The 20121-nt window shown below is 39.7% G+C and overlaps 1 protein-coding gene across 2 annotated transcripts in view; it reads right to left on the bottom strand.

Moving 5' to 3' along the window:
- parp4 (poly (ADP-ribose) polymerase family, member 4) overlaps positions 1–20121 on the bottom strand; it is an 80526-nt gene that overhangs the window by 45333 nt on the left and 15072 nt on the right. For both annotated transcript variants that reach the window (XM_057852816.1, XM_057852817.1), the window contains 12 exons: positions 19206–19343; positions 16242–16409; positions 13855–14006; positions 10582–10713; positions 9469–9567; positions 8113–8278; positions 4422–4563; positions 3669–3817; positions 3430–3561; positions 964–1050; positions 715–879; positions 549–595 (listed from right to left, as the gene is read on the bottom strand). In XM_057852816.1, coding sequence (XP_057708799.1) covers positions 549–595; positions 715–879; positions 964–1050; positions 3430–3561; positions 3669–3817; positions 4422–4563; positions 8113–8278; positions 9469–9567; positions 10582–10713; positions 13855–14006; positions 16242–16409; positions 19206–19343 — 1577 coding nt within the window. The remainder of the gene's footprint in view (positions 1–548; positions 596–714; positions 880–963; positions 1051–3429; positions 3562–3668; positions 3818–4421; positions 4564–8112; positions 8279–9468; positions 9568–10581; positions 10714–13854; positions 14007–16241; positions 16410–19205; positions 19344–20121) is intronic.

The raw sequence follows: 20121 nt of genomic DNA, 5'->3' as shown, positions 1-20121 counted from the left end.
ATGAGCCCAGTCTACCGCTGACGTCATCCACCTGTTGGGGACGCTAAAGCCCTATAATGGTAAGCGTGGCTAACCGGCAGATTAAAAGACTAATTTCTCGTCATCTGCGCTTTGCTAAATTGTTGTATATAGTCGAATCGTCTCAAAATATGATTCTAATTCACATAATAATGCCATTTAAGACTTTTTTTCTCGTGTCGTATGCTCTTTAAGGCAAAACACTACCGCTTTCATCCACCGGTGTCGCTAAAACCGACCAAAACTGAAAAATTACCAAGTGTTGCTCTAACCAATAATTGGTTATTAAAATAGTTGGCGATTAATTTGCTAATCGATTAGTTGTCGATTAATTGCTGAATTGTTGCATCTCTTCCTGAATGGAAAAATATTTTGTTGTTTTTAGAATGTTTGAGTGTGGACGAAATGAAAAAAAAAAAAAATTATATATATATATATATATATATATATATATATATATATATATATATATATATATATAATAATGTAATAATGGAATATAATATTCAAAGAACTACTTTCAAGCAAACCTTGTACTGGCTGCATCATCCGTCACACACACTTTTTGCACAGTCACCTGTTGAGAGCACAAAAACCTTATGAGGCTGTATGATTTTTTAAAGCTTTATTTACCCTAGAGATATAATTTAAAAACCCAAATCGTTTCTCATTGAATCCGAGCCAAGCCTGTCTTACCTGCGTTGTTTGGTTGAGCGCTGCACTTTCCTGCCACGGTGCAACACTTCCCGGCAGGGAAAAGAAAATGCTCCCGTCCTTGATGATGAGCTCGGACACAAAGGTCACTTTAATGAGCACGCTGGCGCCTGCTGGCAGGTTGCCAACGCTGATGGTGAAAACGTCCTGCAAAGCAGGGTGCAGAGGCCACTTGCAGTTGACATCAACTCTATAGACTGTGAGTGTGGATGTTTGTGTGTGAGTACGTACAGGGGCGTCCTGGTCCATGAGGTAGGCGCCATGGCCCTTCTCTATAGCCTGCTTGTACTGCTTACGGGCCGTCTCTTTCTCCTTTACCTGACAACCAAGCATACGCAGGTACAGCGGTTTGAAAATCCTCAAACGGCTGAATTTGTCAGGTTCTAGTTGATTTTGACTAGTTTTTATTCTGTATTCCGTTCACACATTCTTGCAGATGTGTATTCTTGCTTTCTACCGTGGATTCAAATCATACATTTATGCAACCACGAGCCAAGTACAGTGGTATGAAAAAGTATCTGAACCTTTTGGAATTTGTAACATTTCTGCATAAAATCACCATCAAATGGGATCTGATCTTTGTCAAAATCACACAGATGTAAAAATAGTGTCTACTTTAACTAAAACCAACCAAACATTTATAGGTTTTCATATTTTAATGAGTATAGCATGCAAACAATGCCAGAAGGGGGAAAATAAGTAAGTGAACCCTCTGCCTAAGGAGACATAGGCCATGTCCACACCAAGCAGGGTTTTGTAAAACCTAGGATCCTGCCCTAATACGTTCGGAAAAAATAATTGCGTCCATACCTGCACGTTTGTAAAAAACAAAAAAACTAAACAAACAAACAAACAAAAAAAAAGACATACATAGCCAATCGCTTTGATTCATTTTTAAGTAGATTTAAAACAATAAAATAATTATCCATAATACCATTCTTCAATAAGAGGCACAGCAAGAGTTTGTAAAATAAATAGTTTGTAAAATAAATAGAAGCAAAAAGGCGCCTGACTAATTTACTCCAAATGTAAACATTGGACGGGCGGCACGGGGGCTGAGTGGTTAGCACATCCGCCTCACAGTTCTGAGATCAAGGGTTCAATTGAAACCAATTTTTACCAAACAATTTAAGTCAGGTGTGTGCTCAATCACTGATGAGTGGTTTAAAGCTGCCCAGCCTACTATAAAACACACACCTGGTAAGAATTTTCTTGATGAGAAGCATTGTCTGATGTGTATCATGGATCCGTCAAAAGAGCAGTCTGAAAACCTGCGATCAAGGATTGTTGATTTGTATAATGATACGAAACCATCTGTAAAACTCTGGATGTTCAGAAAAGTTGTCTACAAATGGAGAGAGAGTGGTATTGTTGCTTCTATCCCAAATATTGGCCGTCCACCAAAGAGGATGCTAAGAGTTCAGCGCAGAAAGTGCAGAGTGGTAAACAAGAACCATAGAGTGTCTGCTAAAGACTTACAGAAATCACTGGCACTGGCATCTTTGTGCACACATGAACTAAATGTAAAACTATGGACAAGAATGGTGTTCATGGGAGCACTCCACAGAGGAAGCCACTGCTGTCTAAAAAAGACATTGTTGCTCGTTCAATGTTCGCAAAAAGGCACTTGGTCACTCCATAGAAGCTTTGGCAAAATTTTTTGTGGACTGATGAAACCAAAGTTGAATTGTTTGGGAGTAACACACAACGTCATGTATGGAGGAAAAATGGAACAGCTCACCAACATCAACACCTCATCCCCACCGTGAAGCATGGTGCGGGGAGAATCATGATTTGGGGCTGTTTTGCTACCTCACGGCCTTGACAACTTGCAATCATTAATGGAAGAATAAATTCAAAAATTGATCAGTATGTTTTTCAGGAAAACCTGAGGCTGCCTGTCATACAGTTGAAGCTAAAAAGAGGATCGATGCTGCAACAAGATAATGATCCAAAACACAGAATTGCTCCAGAATTGTTTCAGAAGAACAAAATACACATGTTCTGGAGTGGCCAAGTCAAAGTCCAGACTTACACCCCATTGAGATGCTGTGGCATGTCCTAAAGACAGCGATTCATTCCAGACATCCCAGGAATCTGACTGAACTGCAGCAGTTTTGTGGAGAAGAATGGGCCAAGATTAGTCCTGATCGATGTGCCAGACTGATCTGAAGCTACAGGAAGCGTCTGGTTGAAGTTATTGCTGCCAAGGGGGGCGCACAAAATATTAAATGTGATGGTTCACTTACTCATTTCCCCCCTTCTGTCATTGTTTGCATACTATCCTCATTAAAATATAAAAACCTGTAAATTTTTGTGTAGTTTTAGTTCAAGTAGAGACTTTTATTTCATCTGTGTGATTTTGATAAAGATCAGATCACATTTAATGGTGATTTTCAGATACTTAAGTTATTGCTGCCAAAGGGGGGGGCACAAAATATTAAATGTGATGGTTAACTTACTCATTATCCCCCCCTTCTGACATTGTTTGCACAGTATCCTCATTAAAATATAAAAACCTATAAATGTTTGGGTGGTTTTAATTAAAGCAGACAGTTTTTTCATCTGTGTGATTTTGACAAAGATCAGATCACATTTGATGATTTTATTCAGAAACGTGAGAAATTCCAAAAGATTCAGATACTTTTTCATACCACTGTATTTTTTGCATTGAAAGGATACTTTAAGATAATGTACCTGCCCCACCACATGTTTTCCATTAATGAAGGCTTCAAAGCCACACACGGCTGCATATTCATCCAAAGGGAAGACATACTTTGCCTCAATTGGCACATTGCTTAGGTTGGTATACTTTTGGAAGATGATGACCTAAAAGGAATAGGCATAAAATAAATATATGTCTATACTGTATATAAATGTGTCTGAAACTTGATGATAAATGACTGGAAAAGACATCACACAATAATTGCTCTTACATGAGAAAGCAAATCGATCAACTTGCACTTAATGTGCACGGCCAGCAGGGGGAGCTGCTGGCCTGAGCTGTCTAACAGTCCTGAAGTCACATCGTCCAATCCGGTTATTATGCTTCCAAAGCTATCATCATCATCATCAGGAAAGGCCACTTAGAAAAAGACACACACACACCATAATGATGTCATTATCGCTCCTCTTGAATGATATAGGCACTGCAAGTAGATTTACATATTGCCTCTGTTTTCTGAAGAAAAAAAAAAGATCAAATTAGTGCTCAAACAAAAAGAGTCGTTTTTATCCATTGCACTGCTTTGTAATGATAAATACTTCCCATGCAGCTCGCTGACACGTGCGCTCCCCGTGGGGATGGCAGAATGGTCCATTAAGTCTTGTATCAGTTTGGGAGTTGTTACTGTACTAAAAACTTGTACTCAGCTACTTTGCCGACTGATCCTGAGAGGAAACTCTTGGCAAAGGAACTTTTAGTGCCAATTAGCTGCAATGCTACGATAGGAAACCTTTGTGAATGTGGCCCCCGAGGTTATAAAACCTGAAATCACTTTTGTATATTTATGTCTTCTACAGTCGTCGGCTTAACTGCAATCAGCAATGAATGGCATGTTGCGGAGATGAGATCTTATAATATATAACGCTTTTAAAGAGACGACACTTCAGGGTGACCTACAACTGACTCTACAAATGAAAAAATTGACGTGACACTAAAGCTAAACCATGTGCTGTGCAGTGCTCACCTGAGCTAGAAGGGGTTGGAGTAGTCTCAACCGAGGTATCTACAGCTGGACTGAATGCCTTCAGTTCGTCTCCATCAAGGCTGAACCGGACGACATATTTTAGCATGACCTGGTCGGGACTGTACACCATGTACTCATCACCCTGGAGTTGGTAGTAAAACAAAATTAATTAAAGCTAAATTTGAACAGTAACCTTTTTTAAAAAGATGAATTAGACATGCCATTGTGAGATCACAGTTTAGTATTCAATTAACATGTTGTTTCTGCGCAAGTACTGAAACAGCGTACAAACGCCACATAATGAAGGCCAGAGATCGAATTTAAAGCACCGACCGCAAAACTATGAGGTAGATGCCAAAATATTATTGTTTTGCTTAATAAACTTTTTTTTTTTTTTTTAAACATAATAGTGAAATACAGTATACACACTGCAACTATCAAAGTTGATCATTTGGAATCAATGTAAGACATGTTTCAAAAGTCAAAATAATTTTTGACGTATTTACAAATCTTGTGAGATTTCAATTTAGCAAGCCTCTAAATGATTAATTGAAAAAGCGAGAATGTCAAAAATGAAATAAAATAAAAAAAATTCTGCTCAGTATAACATGATCAGTATTGTAAATAGACATGCTAATGTAAATAGAGTTCACTTATTACATGCCACACTACTACAATATTACTCTACTACAGTTTATCAATTTATTAAAAAATCATTTAAAGTACATGGTATATAGCATTTATACAAACAGATACAGTATATGTTTATACAATTAGATATGCAAAAAGAACACTCTAAGGAAGCTATTTAAAGCTAATCCCAGTAAACACTATTAGATGACAGGCAAGACAAATAATACTGTACATTTTACTCATTTGACAGTGGTAATTTTTACCTCTGCCAGTGGGTGAAACCAAGGGCATAGGTTTGCATAGACGGTAGGGACATAACACTACCAACTTTTCAGGATGCTCAAATTGTCCCCACCAACTTTTAAGCCACCTTATTTGCATTATACAATGCTGCCCAAAAGTATTGGCACCCCTGCAATTCTGTCAGATAATGCTCAATTCCTCCCAGAAAAAGATTGCAATTACAAATTATTTGGTAGTAATATCTTCATTTCTTGTGCTTGCAATGAAAATACACATAAGAGAATGGGAAAACAGCACCTGTTACTTACCTATGGCATATAACAGGTGGTGGCAATAACTAAATCACACGTGCAGTCAGTTAAAATGGATTAAAGTTGACTCAACCTCTGTCCTGTGTCCTTGTGTGTACCATATTGAACATGGAGAAAAGAAAGAAGACCAAAGAACTGTCTGAGGACTTGAGAAGCAAAATTGTGAGGAAGCATGGGCAATCTCAAGGCTACAAGTCCATCTCCAAAGACCTGAATGTTCCTGTGTCTATCGTGCGCCCTGTGTCATCAATAAGTGTAAAGCCATTGGCACTGTGGCTAACCTCCTTAGATGTGGACGGAAAAGAAGAATTGATGAGAGATTTCAATGAAATATTGTGCGGATGGTGGATACAGAACCTCGACTAACATCCAAACAAGTTCAAGCTGTTCTGCATTGGGTACAACAGTGTCAACCCGTAATATCAGTCAGTGTCTGAATGAAAAGGGACTTCATGGTAGGATACCCAGGAAGACCTCACTTCTGACCCAAAGATATCAAAAAGCCAGGCTGGAGTTTGCCAAAACTTACCTGAGGAAGCCAAAAATGTTTTGGAAGACTTTTCTCTGGTCAGATGAGACAAAAGTAGAGCTTTTTGGGAAAAGGCATCAACATAGAGCTTACAAGGGGGAAAAAAAACGGAGGCCTTCAAAAAAAAAAAAAAAAAAAAGAACACGGTCCCCACAGTCAAACATTGGCGGCGGTTCCGTGATGTTTTGGGGTTGCTTTGGTACCTCTGGCACTGGACTGCTTGACGGTGTGCATGGTATTATGAAGTCTGAAGACTACCAACAAATTTTACAGCATAATGTAGGGCCCAGTGTGAGGAAGCTGGGTCTCCCTCAGAGATCATGGGTCTTCCAGCAGGACAATGACCCAAAACACACTTCAGAAAGCACTAGAAAATGGTTTCAAAGAAAGCATTGGAGACTTCTAAAGTGGCCAGCAATGAGTCCAGACCCGAATCCCATAGAACACCTGTGGAGAGCCTTGAGAATGGCATTTTGGAGTAGGCACCCTTCAAATCTCAGAGACCTGGAGAAGTTGGCCAAAGAAGAATGGTCTAAAATTCCAGCAGAGGATTGTAAGAAAGTCATTGATGGATACCAGACGCGGTTGTTAACAGTTATTTTGTCTAAAAGTTGTGCTACCAAGTATTAGGCTGAAGGTGCCAATACTTTTGTCCAGCCCATTTTGGGAGTTTAGTGCAAAATTATAATAATTAAAAGGTTAGGTTAGGGTTAGGTTAAAAAAAAAAAATCATTCTCTTTTGTGTTTTTTCATTGCAAGCAAAATAAATGAAGATATTACTACCAAAGCATTTGTAATTGCAATCATTTTGTGGGAGAAATCGAGCATTATCTGACAGAATTGCAGGGGGGCCAATACTTTTGGCCAGCACTGTATGGTGAGTTCAGTTATATAGGTCATTTAGATTGTCTTCCCATATGTTCTAATGATAGAATTGACCCTACCATTATTAAGTGAATTACTGTATTTTCTTTATGTGCAGACTAACATTTACCGTTTTTCATTTGCTGAATGTGGCGGTCAATTTTTTTTCTTAAAACGCTCGTTTGATTGGATGATGACAAGAACCGCCACATTCAAACAACCCCGCCAGAAGATGAGGGATATTAGAAGTTTTTTTCGGCCAGCAGTAGCCACTGTACATAATGTAAATGTTAGGGCCTCTTAACAGTAAAAAGATGTTAATGTTGTGTAGGTGGGGAACACACCACTAACTTTGCTACTGAAAGTCCGACCTGCATCAGAATTAATATAACAATAAACTGCGTGAACTTGCTAACAAGTAAAAGTAGAAAGCTGCTACTGTTAACGTTAATTCAACTGTGCATTTTGAACATTTATTCATTAATTAATATGTATTTATTTTCTACATAATTAAAAAATATATATATATCTGCAACCTATGCACATTTTGAACCCCCCCCCCCCAAAAAAAAACACAACAAACTGTAAATTTAAATGACTTGAAATGAAAAATGACTTACTCCCATGAAAACAATTTAAACTCTTTCATTTTTACGTAGGAACCAGCTATTTGTGAGAAATTTATCCTATCTGTTTGGTCTTATTAATGTCCCGTCCCCTGCAAAAAGTGTAAAAGCATGTTATGCTGTTATGGCGTCCCGACCAATGTTGAGACCAAACCTACGCCATTGGGTGTTGTGATCATGATAACTCAAAAACGGAGAATTAGATTATTCTCAAACTTGAAAGGATATGTTTGTAATATGAAATAGGATTTAAAGGTCACATTGAATTTTGCTGCTTAGTTGGAGGTCTGGACTCTCTTAGTGCTCCTCTCATTTTACACTTTTATAATAGGTACCTGTACTGGTAATAAAGGTTTTGTGATGGCCACAGGCCACATGCCTGTACAATAAAGTACAATATTACTATCGGACCAATGAAGTTTTAATTAACACTATCACTACACAACTTCACTATTTATCAACCGAGAGGAAGAAATCAGCCCTACCATAAACAAAGAGTTGACTTCGGCCACGTCGTGGATGCGGTCCATTTTACGGGCCTCACCAATTACGAGGTCTCTCATTTGACGGCTGTGCCCCAGGGCTACGTCACACACCAGCAGCAGCCGAGAGCCGTCTGTGGCACTGGGCTTTGAGTATTTTAGGCATGTGCTGTATGGATCGTTTAGGAAAGAAGATGGTATGAATTGGTGAACTGATAAAACAATCCAAAGCAGTCAGGTGCTAGAGACTAAAAGTGTGGGTATATTCAATTCATTAAAGCAACACTTGGTAACTTTTCAGTTTTGGTCAATTTTAGCGACGCCAGTGGACAAAAGCGGTAGTAGACTGCGTTTCCCATGAGGACCTTCGTACACCCGCATAGTGTCGTAAAATCATGATGGTTGCCTGCAGATGGATTAACAACATACTGTATTTGTTTCCAGCGGCTGTATAAGGGATGAAAAATAAACAAGGTAATGAATACAGTTGTGGCTAAACAATAGCATATGACGGTTTGCAACCGTGTGGCATTGGGGCAGTTTACATGGTGACTCTGCGACACGAAGACGCAGTGACTGTGTTGCGGAGTGGCCTTACGTTCTTATGGTGTCGGCGAAGATGAAAAATTCTGAATCCTGCCTCCAAAGTGGAAGAATCCGATTGCGGGGGGTTGAGGGGGACTTGCTCCGCATGCATATCAAAAGCTCCCGCGGCGCAGACCACGCCGATAACATCAGCAATTGTACACGTCAAATTGGGCGTGCGCAGCGGAGCTACTAAACATTAAAAACAGCAAACGGCAAATTTACTGTTTTTATAATATTTTTAATTTAAATAGGTTGAATGTTTCCATTTTTTTGCTTTTTTTGAACAAAAGAAAATGCCATTGCTAGGAGTGGGCGGGCATGTTGTCTTCCGGGCTAAGGAGGTCAAAATGCATCATTCGCTGTCGCCTTGTAAATCTTCACTGCCCCCTAGGGCCTGGCATGAATACTACATCGTTTTCATGTGGAATTGCAACATTGTCCGAATGGAGACCGAACCATATAAATGCAAACATGAAATTTTTCGTATTCTCGGAGAATCACCATGTAAACGGCCACTTAGTGTGGCTAACTCCCCACCCCACCCAAACTCGTCAGCGATGACAAGTTTGGTTGGGATGGGCTGTCATGCCAGCGAGTGAAAGCCGGGCCAATGTTAATTAGTGCCAATTAAAGCAATACATACCCCCTCAAGACATAAAAGAGGCGTCATTCAACTAGTTGTCAGTCAACATATCAACACAAATGTTATGAAAATATTTTATAAAGGTTGAAAGGTTACCTAGTGTTGCTTTAAAACAATTGCTTCCTGACCTCATGCTATTGGTGAAGTATATGCCATTTCCAAGACGGCCAGCATCTGTTCGTACAATCCCATGCTTCATCACTCCAACACAAGGTAACAGCAAACCACTAAGAAGAGAGGGCATGTCAAACATCCCGATCGTTAGATTGAAGAAACTGCAGTCGGCAAATAATGGACGTTACCCTCAAATTCTGGACAAACACATCAATCCTGCGGTTTACATTGTACATTTACAGGAAATAAATTTTGTAGGCTTGTACGTTACGTGAATAATTCATAAAATAGTTGTCTATGTAATTGTAAGTAAAGTCATACCTAAAAAAAAATATTATTAATATGTTTATTGGTGGGGGGGCTGAAATTACATCGCATATGTACAGCAGATCTTTAGCGTGGCATTTTTTGGGCATTCAAAAATTCATTGTATAACTGCATTATGTAAGAAGCTCAGTTATGTAGAGCAGGATGTTCAAAATCAACTTTGACAGAGGCCAAATTGTAGCGGTTTTCCTTCAGAGGGCCATTATGTCTACTAAGTACGGCTGCCACAATTAATCGAGTAATCGACAAATGATCAAATACATAAATAACTATTTTGACAGTGTATTAATCGTTTAGAGACCTTAAACTTGTGCAAATTGTTTTTTTAGCTCCTTAACAGCAAATATTTCCTTGTTTTTCATTTTTATTTACTTATTTACATTTTTAATAAATAATAAACTAAAAATAAAGAAGAAATATTAATGTATCACATATTATTTATTGTATCTATATTATTAATATTACACAAAAAAATCTTTATTTTATTCTTATTCAGTTTTACTATTTTTTGTTTACATTAGCCTTTTATTTAAATTTAAAATGTAATTTAAAAATAAAGGAAAATTGTATTCTCCTATTTTAAATTCTATAATCTTTATTTTTCTTTAAAAAACGGTAAATATTCTGGTTTCAGTAGTGTTTGATCTTTCATAGAGGGCTACATAAATTTCATTAAAATTAGGTCAGCTAAAATCCATGTCAGCAGTCATATTGTGTTTACACATAGAGCATACCGTAACCGTACCGGACTTCATCGTATGTCTGAAAGGGGCTTATGTGTTTTTCATGGCTAAACCCACCGCGACAGAATTCCGACAAAGTTGCTGGGACTGGAGGAGTGAAGGAGGGACTTGACGTTGCCGAGCTTGCTGTTAAAGGTCTGAAGTTCCACCGCTCTACTGACACGGAGCACCTGATGGATATGCACGGCTCTGAAAAAGGCATTTAAGGCAGACATTTAATTCATAAGTGGCTCTTATGAATGAAAAGTAAGCTTTTATAAGCCCACTGGGAATCAATCCAGCATGAAGCAGACAAGGACGGAAGCTGTGGCTGAAAACGCCCCTATAGGGAAGAAATTGCAGTGTGTTTCTAAATACATGTGTTCATGATCTGCTTAGTTTGTTAAAAAGGCTTCAATCGTCATTACTACACCAAATGGTTAGTCTCAATGGTAGCATGGACGACTGCATATACAGTACTTTTGCTTAGCCACACCACAAAATGGACGGGCCAATCACAGAACAGAGATGAAAAAATTTACATGGCATCACTCCATTTATTCGATAATATAGTTCATTAGCCAACTCATATTTGAACTTTTTCAGAAAAATAGAGAAAAAAATGTGGAAACATTCATATTTTCATGACTCAGGCAGAGAGTGTTTTTGAACAATTCTGATTGGCTTAAAGTGCCTGTGACAGTAGGAAAAAAATCTTAAATAGCATTATTACGTGAATTGGAATCATATTTGTAGAGGATTCGACTATATACTGTACAACAATTTGGCAAAGCACAGATGACGAGAAATTAATCTTTGAATCTATCGTTTAGCCCCTGCCTGTCATTATCGCGCTCTAGCGTCCCCAGCTGGAGGATGACGTCAACAGGGTCACGATTTCATCTGATTTAGAATTCAGCCCATTGAGGTGGAATTATTCTGAACGAGAAAAATGCGACAAGGAGAGCAACAAAATGCCATCATTCCAATCGCTCTACTCCAATATTTTTACAATATATTCTTTTTATCTGAGTATTCTCCCCAATTGCTAAATAAATGGTATGGTAATGACAAATAAACAGTCTTGTACTAAATGGAATATGAAATATCAAAAATGCATTTATTCAGTACGACATGGCAAAATTACTGCATAATGGTCAAAACTGTCGACTTCTTGCACCTCCCGATGATATTTTATGCCACCGGAGTTAGTCCGGCTTTTGTCATTTTCCTGCCCCGGCTTCGGAGACAGAGGGAAGAGCGCAAACAAAAAAGGAAGCGTGACAGCTAGCCGACATACTAACCCGACCCAAGCGGCGTTTGAAAGTCTTATGCTCGCCTTTCGAAGCGAAAAATCACACAAAACTTCCCTGGATCATGTCTTCACTGATCGCCCCCCCCCCCCCCCCCCCCCCCCGGCGGCGAGCAAGTTACAGCTCGTCGTTCCCCTGCTGCGGGCAGGAGAGCTTGTTTGCCGCCGGACAAACCGGCCGACGTAGGAGGAGTGCGTAGCTTCCCAGGCCCAACCCAAGGATAGTGGTCTATTGCTGGGCACATGAAAAGCGCAGAGGGGTCTGGAAATCTGGGCGATATGGAGAACCGCACGAGCATAAGCCGAGTATAGTGCTCTCCCGGCGGGCACGCGAAGAGGACTGAGGTGGATATGCGAGAAGCCGCTGGTCGTCGGCTGAGTGGCATTCTCGGTGGACAAGGAGCAATGTCAGCCACCTTCGTATTACAACGTGTGCCATGATCCCAGTATTTGACATATTACAAAGCACAATGTTTACTTACTTCCTCTTAAGTCCAATGATCTCACAGTTCTCTGACTTGTTTTGGCCAATCTCGCGGTGAACGGGAACTTTTTGAAACCCAAAAAGGCTCACATGCCTCTCCCTGGTGCAGCAACAAAACCCTGCAGCACATTGGCTGGCATGATGCAAAAAATAAACGAAATAATCCGCAAAGTCAGCTGAATCTGCAGTCCAGCTGCATGCTGTAAAGCACAGGTGTCAAACCGATTCCAGAAAGGGCCAAGTGGGTGCTGGATTTTGTTCCAACCGATAACGCGCAGAGAGTTTAACCAATGAACTTCCTGCTGAAACAAGCAGCACCTGACAAAGTTTAACTGATTACAAATGTAAAAGATCGAATTGGTGAAAAGGTTTCCTCTTCATTGGTTGGAAAGCAAACCTGCACCCACTTGGCCCTTTCCGGAATCGGTTTGACACCTGTGCTGTAACGCAATGCTGTATTGTGAGATGCTGACCCAGGTGACGTCACATTCGAATTCGTCCTCAACCCGAGATTGGAGCTGGAAGTCAGTCATTTTCATAGCGCGGGATTAAAAAAATTGAATAAATAAAACGATCGCTTCCACACACATCCAAATGGTCCATTTCATTCACAAGCATAAAATACCGTGTAAAATATGAAATAAACATGCTTTTTGCTGTCATATGCAAAACGATGCAGCTTGGTAGAAGAGTGAAATTATGCATAAATCTCAATTTGGCAAAAGTATGACTTAGGCAATTAGGCTAACAATTTAATAGTTTTTTACAAATGCATTTTTCCTCTTTTAACCCTTTGCAAAAGTGCTTCTGCCATAAATCCACCAGCTTTTCTTCAATTTCAAATATAGTCCTCCTATGCCTCAGTTGGTAGACCAGGTTTTTCAGTGGCGGAAGGGTCAGCTGACAGATGTCTTCACTGCCCACTGTCGAACTGTCATTGGACAAAACACTGAACCCAAAAGTGCTTCCAGTGGGCATGGCAGCAACACTGCTATCTGGTCTGTAAATAGGGCACGATCATTTCCACAAAGGCTGAATCGCGGACAGAATTGTGGAATTTAAAGTTAAAATAAATTTTAAAGTTAAATTTGTTTTTAATGCAGAATGTCATAACAATGCTGTTTTTTTGTGGTAAAATATGAGTAAATGTCAGGGTTCTCGTTGAAATGTTAGTCTTTTGAAGTTTTTCATCGAAGGTCTTCTTTGACAATTGTTGATCATGGTTTATGACAGACAAGCCCTTTGACTAGAATGGTAACATGATGACTACTTACTATTAGTGATACTAGCAAACTGTTCGCGGTTCCAACATTTGGGTTGGTCAATTGTGTTTTGAATAACTATGAACAAATCAAGAACAAAACTATACCTAAAAATACAGTAATTTTGTCTTTAATATCAACTGATGCTGTGGATGACATTAGGTCTGCGATCTTTATGCTACTTAAGCTTCTCTGTTGATTTGCTCTGCATGATTTCTGTAGAATCATGATAATAATTTAGGTTCCTACAATTTCTTTGTGATGCTTTGATATAGTCAATGTAAACTTCTCACCTGTCTTGGAGCAGAGACGACACAGTGGTGTATTCAGAGCAGTCGGGCTCTACCACTTCAATACTGCACCTCAGGGCGCGAAACTTGCCAAAGCTGGAAAGGGTGGGGCTTTTAAGCATCATCTCGTTCATGTTCAGGATGTCTCGAATTAACTAGAAATGACAGACATTCTCTCACAAATCTCAATGAGAAACGTGCTCGTGGCAGAGTGAGAAGTGCGATTTATTTTTCCGTAAGTGCAGATATAATGTCCATCAGTGTTTTTCAACCTTTTCTGAATCATGGCACGTTTTTACATTGGAAAAAATCTTGCGGCACACCACAAACCAAAAATGTTCCAAAATCACCTTCTGTACAGTATTTTTTATTATAAAATAATTTTTCAATATTTAAACTTACTCAGAGTGAAACTTGAGCCTGTTTAGATGAACACAAAGCCGATATCCTGGCAGGAATTGAAGAAAGACACACACGAAGCTCTTCTTCAACACCTCTTGCTTTAGCAATGTCTCTAACCACATCAGGACCGAGCATCTCATTGACAATGGCTTTGCAGGCAGGTAGTATTAATTTCTCTGCCAGAGTGTGGGACTTTTTGGTTTTAGCAACAAGTTCAGCAACAAGGTAATTGGCTTTGGGGGCTTTCTCATTTACCTGTGTAGTTTTTCTCAAAAACAGTTGCCAGTTTCTCTGTGTTTTTAACAAAGGCGAACAAAATAATCTATCAACTTGTTTTGAAGCGATGTTGTTTTGTTTGGAGATTAAGTTTAGCTTGCTTGCCACCATGTCGCTGTTGGATAGCTGCTCATATCGCATTCAAGAACTGCTCGGATTTCTAGCCATCAGCTACCTTGCTGTCCTCGACAATGTGTTGGAATAAAACACGGGGAGGATTGAAGGCCGTCACATATGGATAAAATGGAAAGGACACTTTCATGTGTAATCAATCAAATTATGTACAGTAGACGTGCTGGGGTCCACATTGTCAGGTGGCTGATGACTACAAATCCGAGCAGTTTTTGAACGCGACACTAGCAATATCCCGCTCATCTGCACACGGGCAAAACCGAAACCTTCGACCTGCTTTTTCCATCCTACTGCATCTCTGCCTGATGACGTAAAAATGAAAAAAACAAAAAAATAAATGCGATATTGCGTAATTTCTCGCGGCACACTTAACGATCTCTCACGGCACACAGGATGAAAAACACTGATGTACATGATAGACAATTTTGTGAGTCATCAATTTATAGGTCCTAATGAAAAAATATAAAACAAAGGAAGCCCAGGCTTGTCCAACATTTAAATAAAGTGAGATTATATGGTGTTTTATTTTACAGTCTGTCAAATTGGTGAGCCAGCCTGTGACGTCACACGCCTCAAAATGAATATTTGAATAGAAACATTCGACCACCACCAGCCAGGGTCGAGGGGGACCGTGGGTGGTTCTAATATAGCGGGAGAAGATTTAGGTTCACATACGGTTATGTTCTGAGCCAGGAAGGCTCGGCCTCATCGGAACCTGACTGCTCAGACTCTGCGTACTATGTTCAATTTCTCAACACTCATCTCAATATGTATAACAAGCTTGAAAAATCTTACCAAGCTGATTTAAATGATTTCAGCTTCTGACCTGACGTTAAAAGCATACCCACCATCTGGCCTCCAATATGGCACTCAAACAAATACTGATCATCAGATCAATCTATTGCTTTAACAAGCTTTGCTGCACATGCAATTGATGTTCATTTCAAGTTTCAAAAGATGCAGATTGTTGTTCTTGGTGTGAAACTAATTTAATCTATCACTTTACAAATGTTTTTTTTTTTTTTACTACGACCTAAATTTAAAATAGATTACACTAAAAAGTTGTGAGGAAGAAGTGAAACAATATTAAAGATTATTTTTAAACTATTCTAAGGTGATCTTACATGTTTTTGTGCAGAGTCTATAAATTTAACCTATAGAGATCTAATATGTGACAAATACAAAAAATGTAAGCTTTATAAACGAAATAAGATGAAGGCAGCTAAATCAAAAAATATAAATGAGTGTATTCTTTGCAGTTGAAGGCTGTCAGCGTTTCAAATGTTCAAAAGCAGAAAAAGAACAAGCTTGCGGGTATTTTTGTGAGTTCATCAAAGTGTTTTCGACAGGCTTCAGAAGCAGAAGAAAGCACAACCAAATTGAGGAGGCAAAACAAAACCCGCTTTGGGCTGTGGTTTGTTACAAGGCGGCAATATTAATTACAATGGATGGTTATCTGTTGCAGCACAAGTGTGAACTGTGGACTGGAAAAGACTCGTATAAACTCCCCTTCATAGTCTTTATATTAGTATCATTGTGTACCTAAAGTGTATATGGCTGCAATGGATGTTTTAACATACCTGACAGAGGTCCAGTTTTTGGGAGATAAGCTTTGCATCGCAAGCTGTATTAGGTTTTCTGTGTGGCAGCAGTGTGTAAACTTCATTCAGAAGCTCGAGAGCTGTGACATGCTGTGCCACATTTAGTTTTTCTTGAGCCTGAATCAACAAGCCCTCTGCTCTGCTCACCTAACAACAAACACAGAATAGAGCACAAGAACATTGAATGCAGTCCTATTTCTGTTTAAATCAATTGAGGTTTGAGCTTTTCTGCTCATTCAGTGGTCACAGGTGATCACATTTCCTCTCTCATGACTTGTCATATTTGGCTTTGAGCTGGACTGAACATTTGCTCTCGCTTTGCAGGAAAATTATCAGGATATACAGTATATACAGTGGTATGAACAAGTATCTGAAAATCACCATTGAATGTGATCTGATCTTTGTCAAAATCACACAGATGAAATAAAAGTCTCTGCTTGAACTAAAACCACACAAAAATTTATAGGTTTTCATATTTTAATGAGGATAGTATGCAAACAATGACAGAAGGGGGAAAATGAGTAAGTGAACCATCACATTTAATATTTTGTGCCCACCCCCTTGACAGCAATAACTTCAACTAGACACTTCTTGTAGCTGCAGATCATTCTGGCACATCGATCAGGACTAATCTTGGCCCATTTGTCTCAACAAAACTGCTGTAGTTCAGTCAGATTCCTGGGATGTCTGGCATGAATCGATGTCTTTAGGTCATGCCATAGCATCTCAATGGGCTGGACTTTGACTTGGCCACTCCACAATGTGTATTTTGTTTTTCTTAAACCATTTTGAAGTTGATTTACTTCTGTGTTTTGGATCATTGTCTAGTTGCAGCATCCATCCTCTTTTTAGCTTCAACTGTCTGACAGACGGCCTCAGGTTTTCCTGCAAAACATCCTGATAAAACTTTTGAATTCATTCTTCCATTAATGATTGCAAGTTGTCCAGACCCTGAGGCAGCAAAACAGCCCCAAATCTGTTCTCCGGTTCTCCTCCAACTTCCTCCTACTTAACAGCTCCAAAACAGAGGTCCTCTTAATTGGTACCACCGCAACGCTCTCCAATGTCCATAAGTTCTCCATTACAATCAACAATTTACCGATCTCTCCTTTGTCTCAGGTTAAGAGTCTGGGTGTCATCCTCGACAGCACACTTTCCTTCCGGTCACATATCAACAGCATCACCAGATCAGCCTATTTCCACTTTCGCAACATTTCTCGCCTCCTCCCTTCTCTCACCCGCCATACCGCTTCCACCCTGGTCTGTAATCTAATAACCTCCCGGCTCGATTATGGCAACTCACTGCTCTTCGGTCTCCCTAACAAGTCCCTCCAAAAACTGCAGCTCCTCCAGAACTCAGCAGCACGCCTCATCACACGAACCCCCGCAACACACCACATTACCCCAATCCTCCGTCAACTTCACTGGCTTCCCGTCAAACAAAGAATCAATTACAAAATCCTCATCATCACCTTCAAAATACTCCATGGCCTGGCCCCTCCCTACCTTTGCGATCTTCTCCATCTAAACAATCCAACCCGTTCACTTCGCTCTACCACTATTCCTCCCCTCTCCGTCCCCCGTGTCCGCCTCTCCACCTTTGGTTCCAGAGCTTTTAGTCATTACGCCCCCCAGCTCTGGAACTCCCTACCTCCTGATCTCCGCAGCATATCTACTCTACCACTTTTCAAATCTAGACTGAAAACACACCTGTTCACTCTTTCTTACCCACCATAACCCCTAGCTGTCATATTTTTACTTCTTTTTATTGTGCTTTTAATTTTTTATCCTTTTAATACCATTTTATCGTACTGTGATTCCATGTCTCTTGTGAAGCGTCTTTGTGTGTTTGAAAAGCGCTCTAGAAATAAAATGTATTATTATTATTATTATTATTATTAAATCATGATGGTCCGTCCACCATGCTTCACGGTGGGGATGAGGTGTTGATGCTGGTGAGCTGTTCCATTTTACCTCCACACATGACGTTGTGTGTTACTCCCAAAATATTTAACTTTGGTTTTATCAGTCCACAAAATATTTTGCCAAAACTTCTGCGGAGTGTCCAAGCGCCTTTTTGTGAACATTAAACAAGCAACAATGTTTTTCTTAGACAGCAGTGGCTTCCTCCGTGGAGTCCTCCCATGAACACCATTCTTGGCCATAGTTTTACATATAATTGATGTGTGCACAGAAATATTGGACTGTACCAGTGATTTCTGTAAGTCTTCAGCACACACTCTAGGGTTCTTGAGTTCTCTGAGTATTCTGCGCTGAAATATTGGCGTCATCTTTGGTGGATGGCCACTCCTTGAGAGAGAAGCAACAGTGCCAAACTCTCTCCATTTGTAGACAACTTCTCTGACTGTCGACTGATGAACATCCAGACTTTTAGAGATGGTTTTGCATCCTTTCTCAGCTTTATAAAAACCAGCAATCCTTGCTTGCAGGTCTTCAGAGAAGCTCTTGACCGAGCCATGATGCACATCAGACAATGCTTCTCATCAAGACATTTCTTACCAGGTGTGTGTTTTATAGCGGGAAGGACAGCTTTAAACCACTCATCAGTGATTGGGCACACACCTGACTTAAAATTTTTGGTAAAAATTGGTTTCAAATGCTCTTTAAGTCTCCTTAGGCAGAGGCTTCACTTACTCCCCCCGCCTCCCTTCTGTCATTGTTCGTATGCAATCCTCATTAAATTATGAAAACCTATAAATGTTTGGGTTGTTTTAAAGCAGACACTGTATTTTCATCTGTGTGATTTTGAAAAAGATCAGATCATATTTGATGCTGATTTTATGCAGAAATGTGAGAGTTCAGATACATTTTCATACCACTGTATATTGCATAAACATATTGATATTCAGCCTAAGTATATTGGAATATGACTTTTGGTCCAGCCCCACAACTATCAGTTGAATATGGTAAAAACAGCCTTACATCATTGAGGCTCAGCTTCTGAACAGGCACTCGAAGAACGTCACCAAGGCAACCCAAGGCCTCAGTCCAAAGCAGCTCCACAAAGACAGCCACGTCTTGTGACAAGGATCTTGTGTTAAGCTTTTCCTCCAGCAGCAGCTGCCAGTTGAACAAGCGACATATCAATCAGCGGCATAATAGTCACAGAGAAGCTGTGCCTGACGTTTCAGTAACCCTGTGACATTTGCAAGACTCTTTCAGACAGCGTAGGAGCATCCTCAGCACCTTGCGTGCCATCAAACTATTGATGTGTGAATGCTACTCAAGTGTGCCATAACCGTTTTATTCCTTTGAGGCCCCAGCAATACTTTCTCAGAAGGCACTTGTCACTTATAAACGTTTTTTAATGAATTACAACTTTACTGATTATATTCAACCCAATGCTTTTGTGTTGATTTGTGGTAAGCAGCGAAGCTTTCCAAGAATATACATCATCATCTGATGGCTTATTGACAAATTGAGGATCTGAAAAGCCTATGTGAAGACTGAATTGAGATGCGACTAAAAGTGAATTGCACTTTTTATTAGTGAACTTGGAATGATCTTACCTTATCTCCGTAATGTGATGTTCAATTAGGGGCGGGAACATCTTGGTACCTCACGATACAATACGATTTCAGATACAAAGCTCACGATAACGATGATCGCACGATATGGCGGTACAACGATTATCAATACATTGGTCAGGAAATCATTCTAGGATATTCAACAAAACTGATTAACAGAAAAACAAGCTACTTTCATCCGTGCTGCCTTCTGTTCTATTTTGTTTAGACAATTAACTTTCTTATTTTTTATTGACCAGTTATAAAAAGCTGATGTGTTGCTGCACAATTTAAAACAAAATTGAATATTCGAGCAAAAAAACATTTCTCCT

The sequence above is a fragment of the Corythoichthys intestinalis genome, chromosome 12 (assembly GCF_030265065.1).
Source record: "Corythoichthys intestinalis isolate RoL2023-P3 chromosome 12, ASM3026506v1, whole genome shotgun sequence".
In the NCBI taxonomy this organism is placed as follows: Eukaryota; Metazoa; Chordata; class Actinopteri; order Syngnathiformes; family Syngnathidae; genus Corythoichthys; species Corythoichthys intestinalis.
The sequence above is the reverse complement of the archived record's forward strand: the minus strand, read 5'-3'. Positions and strand labels throughout refer to the sequence as shown.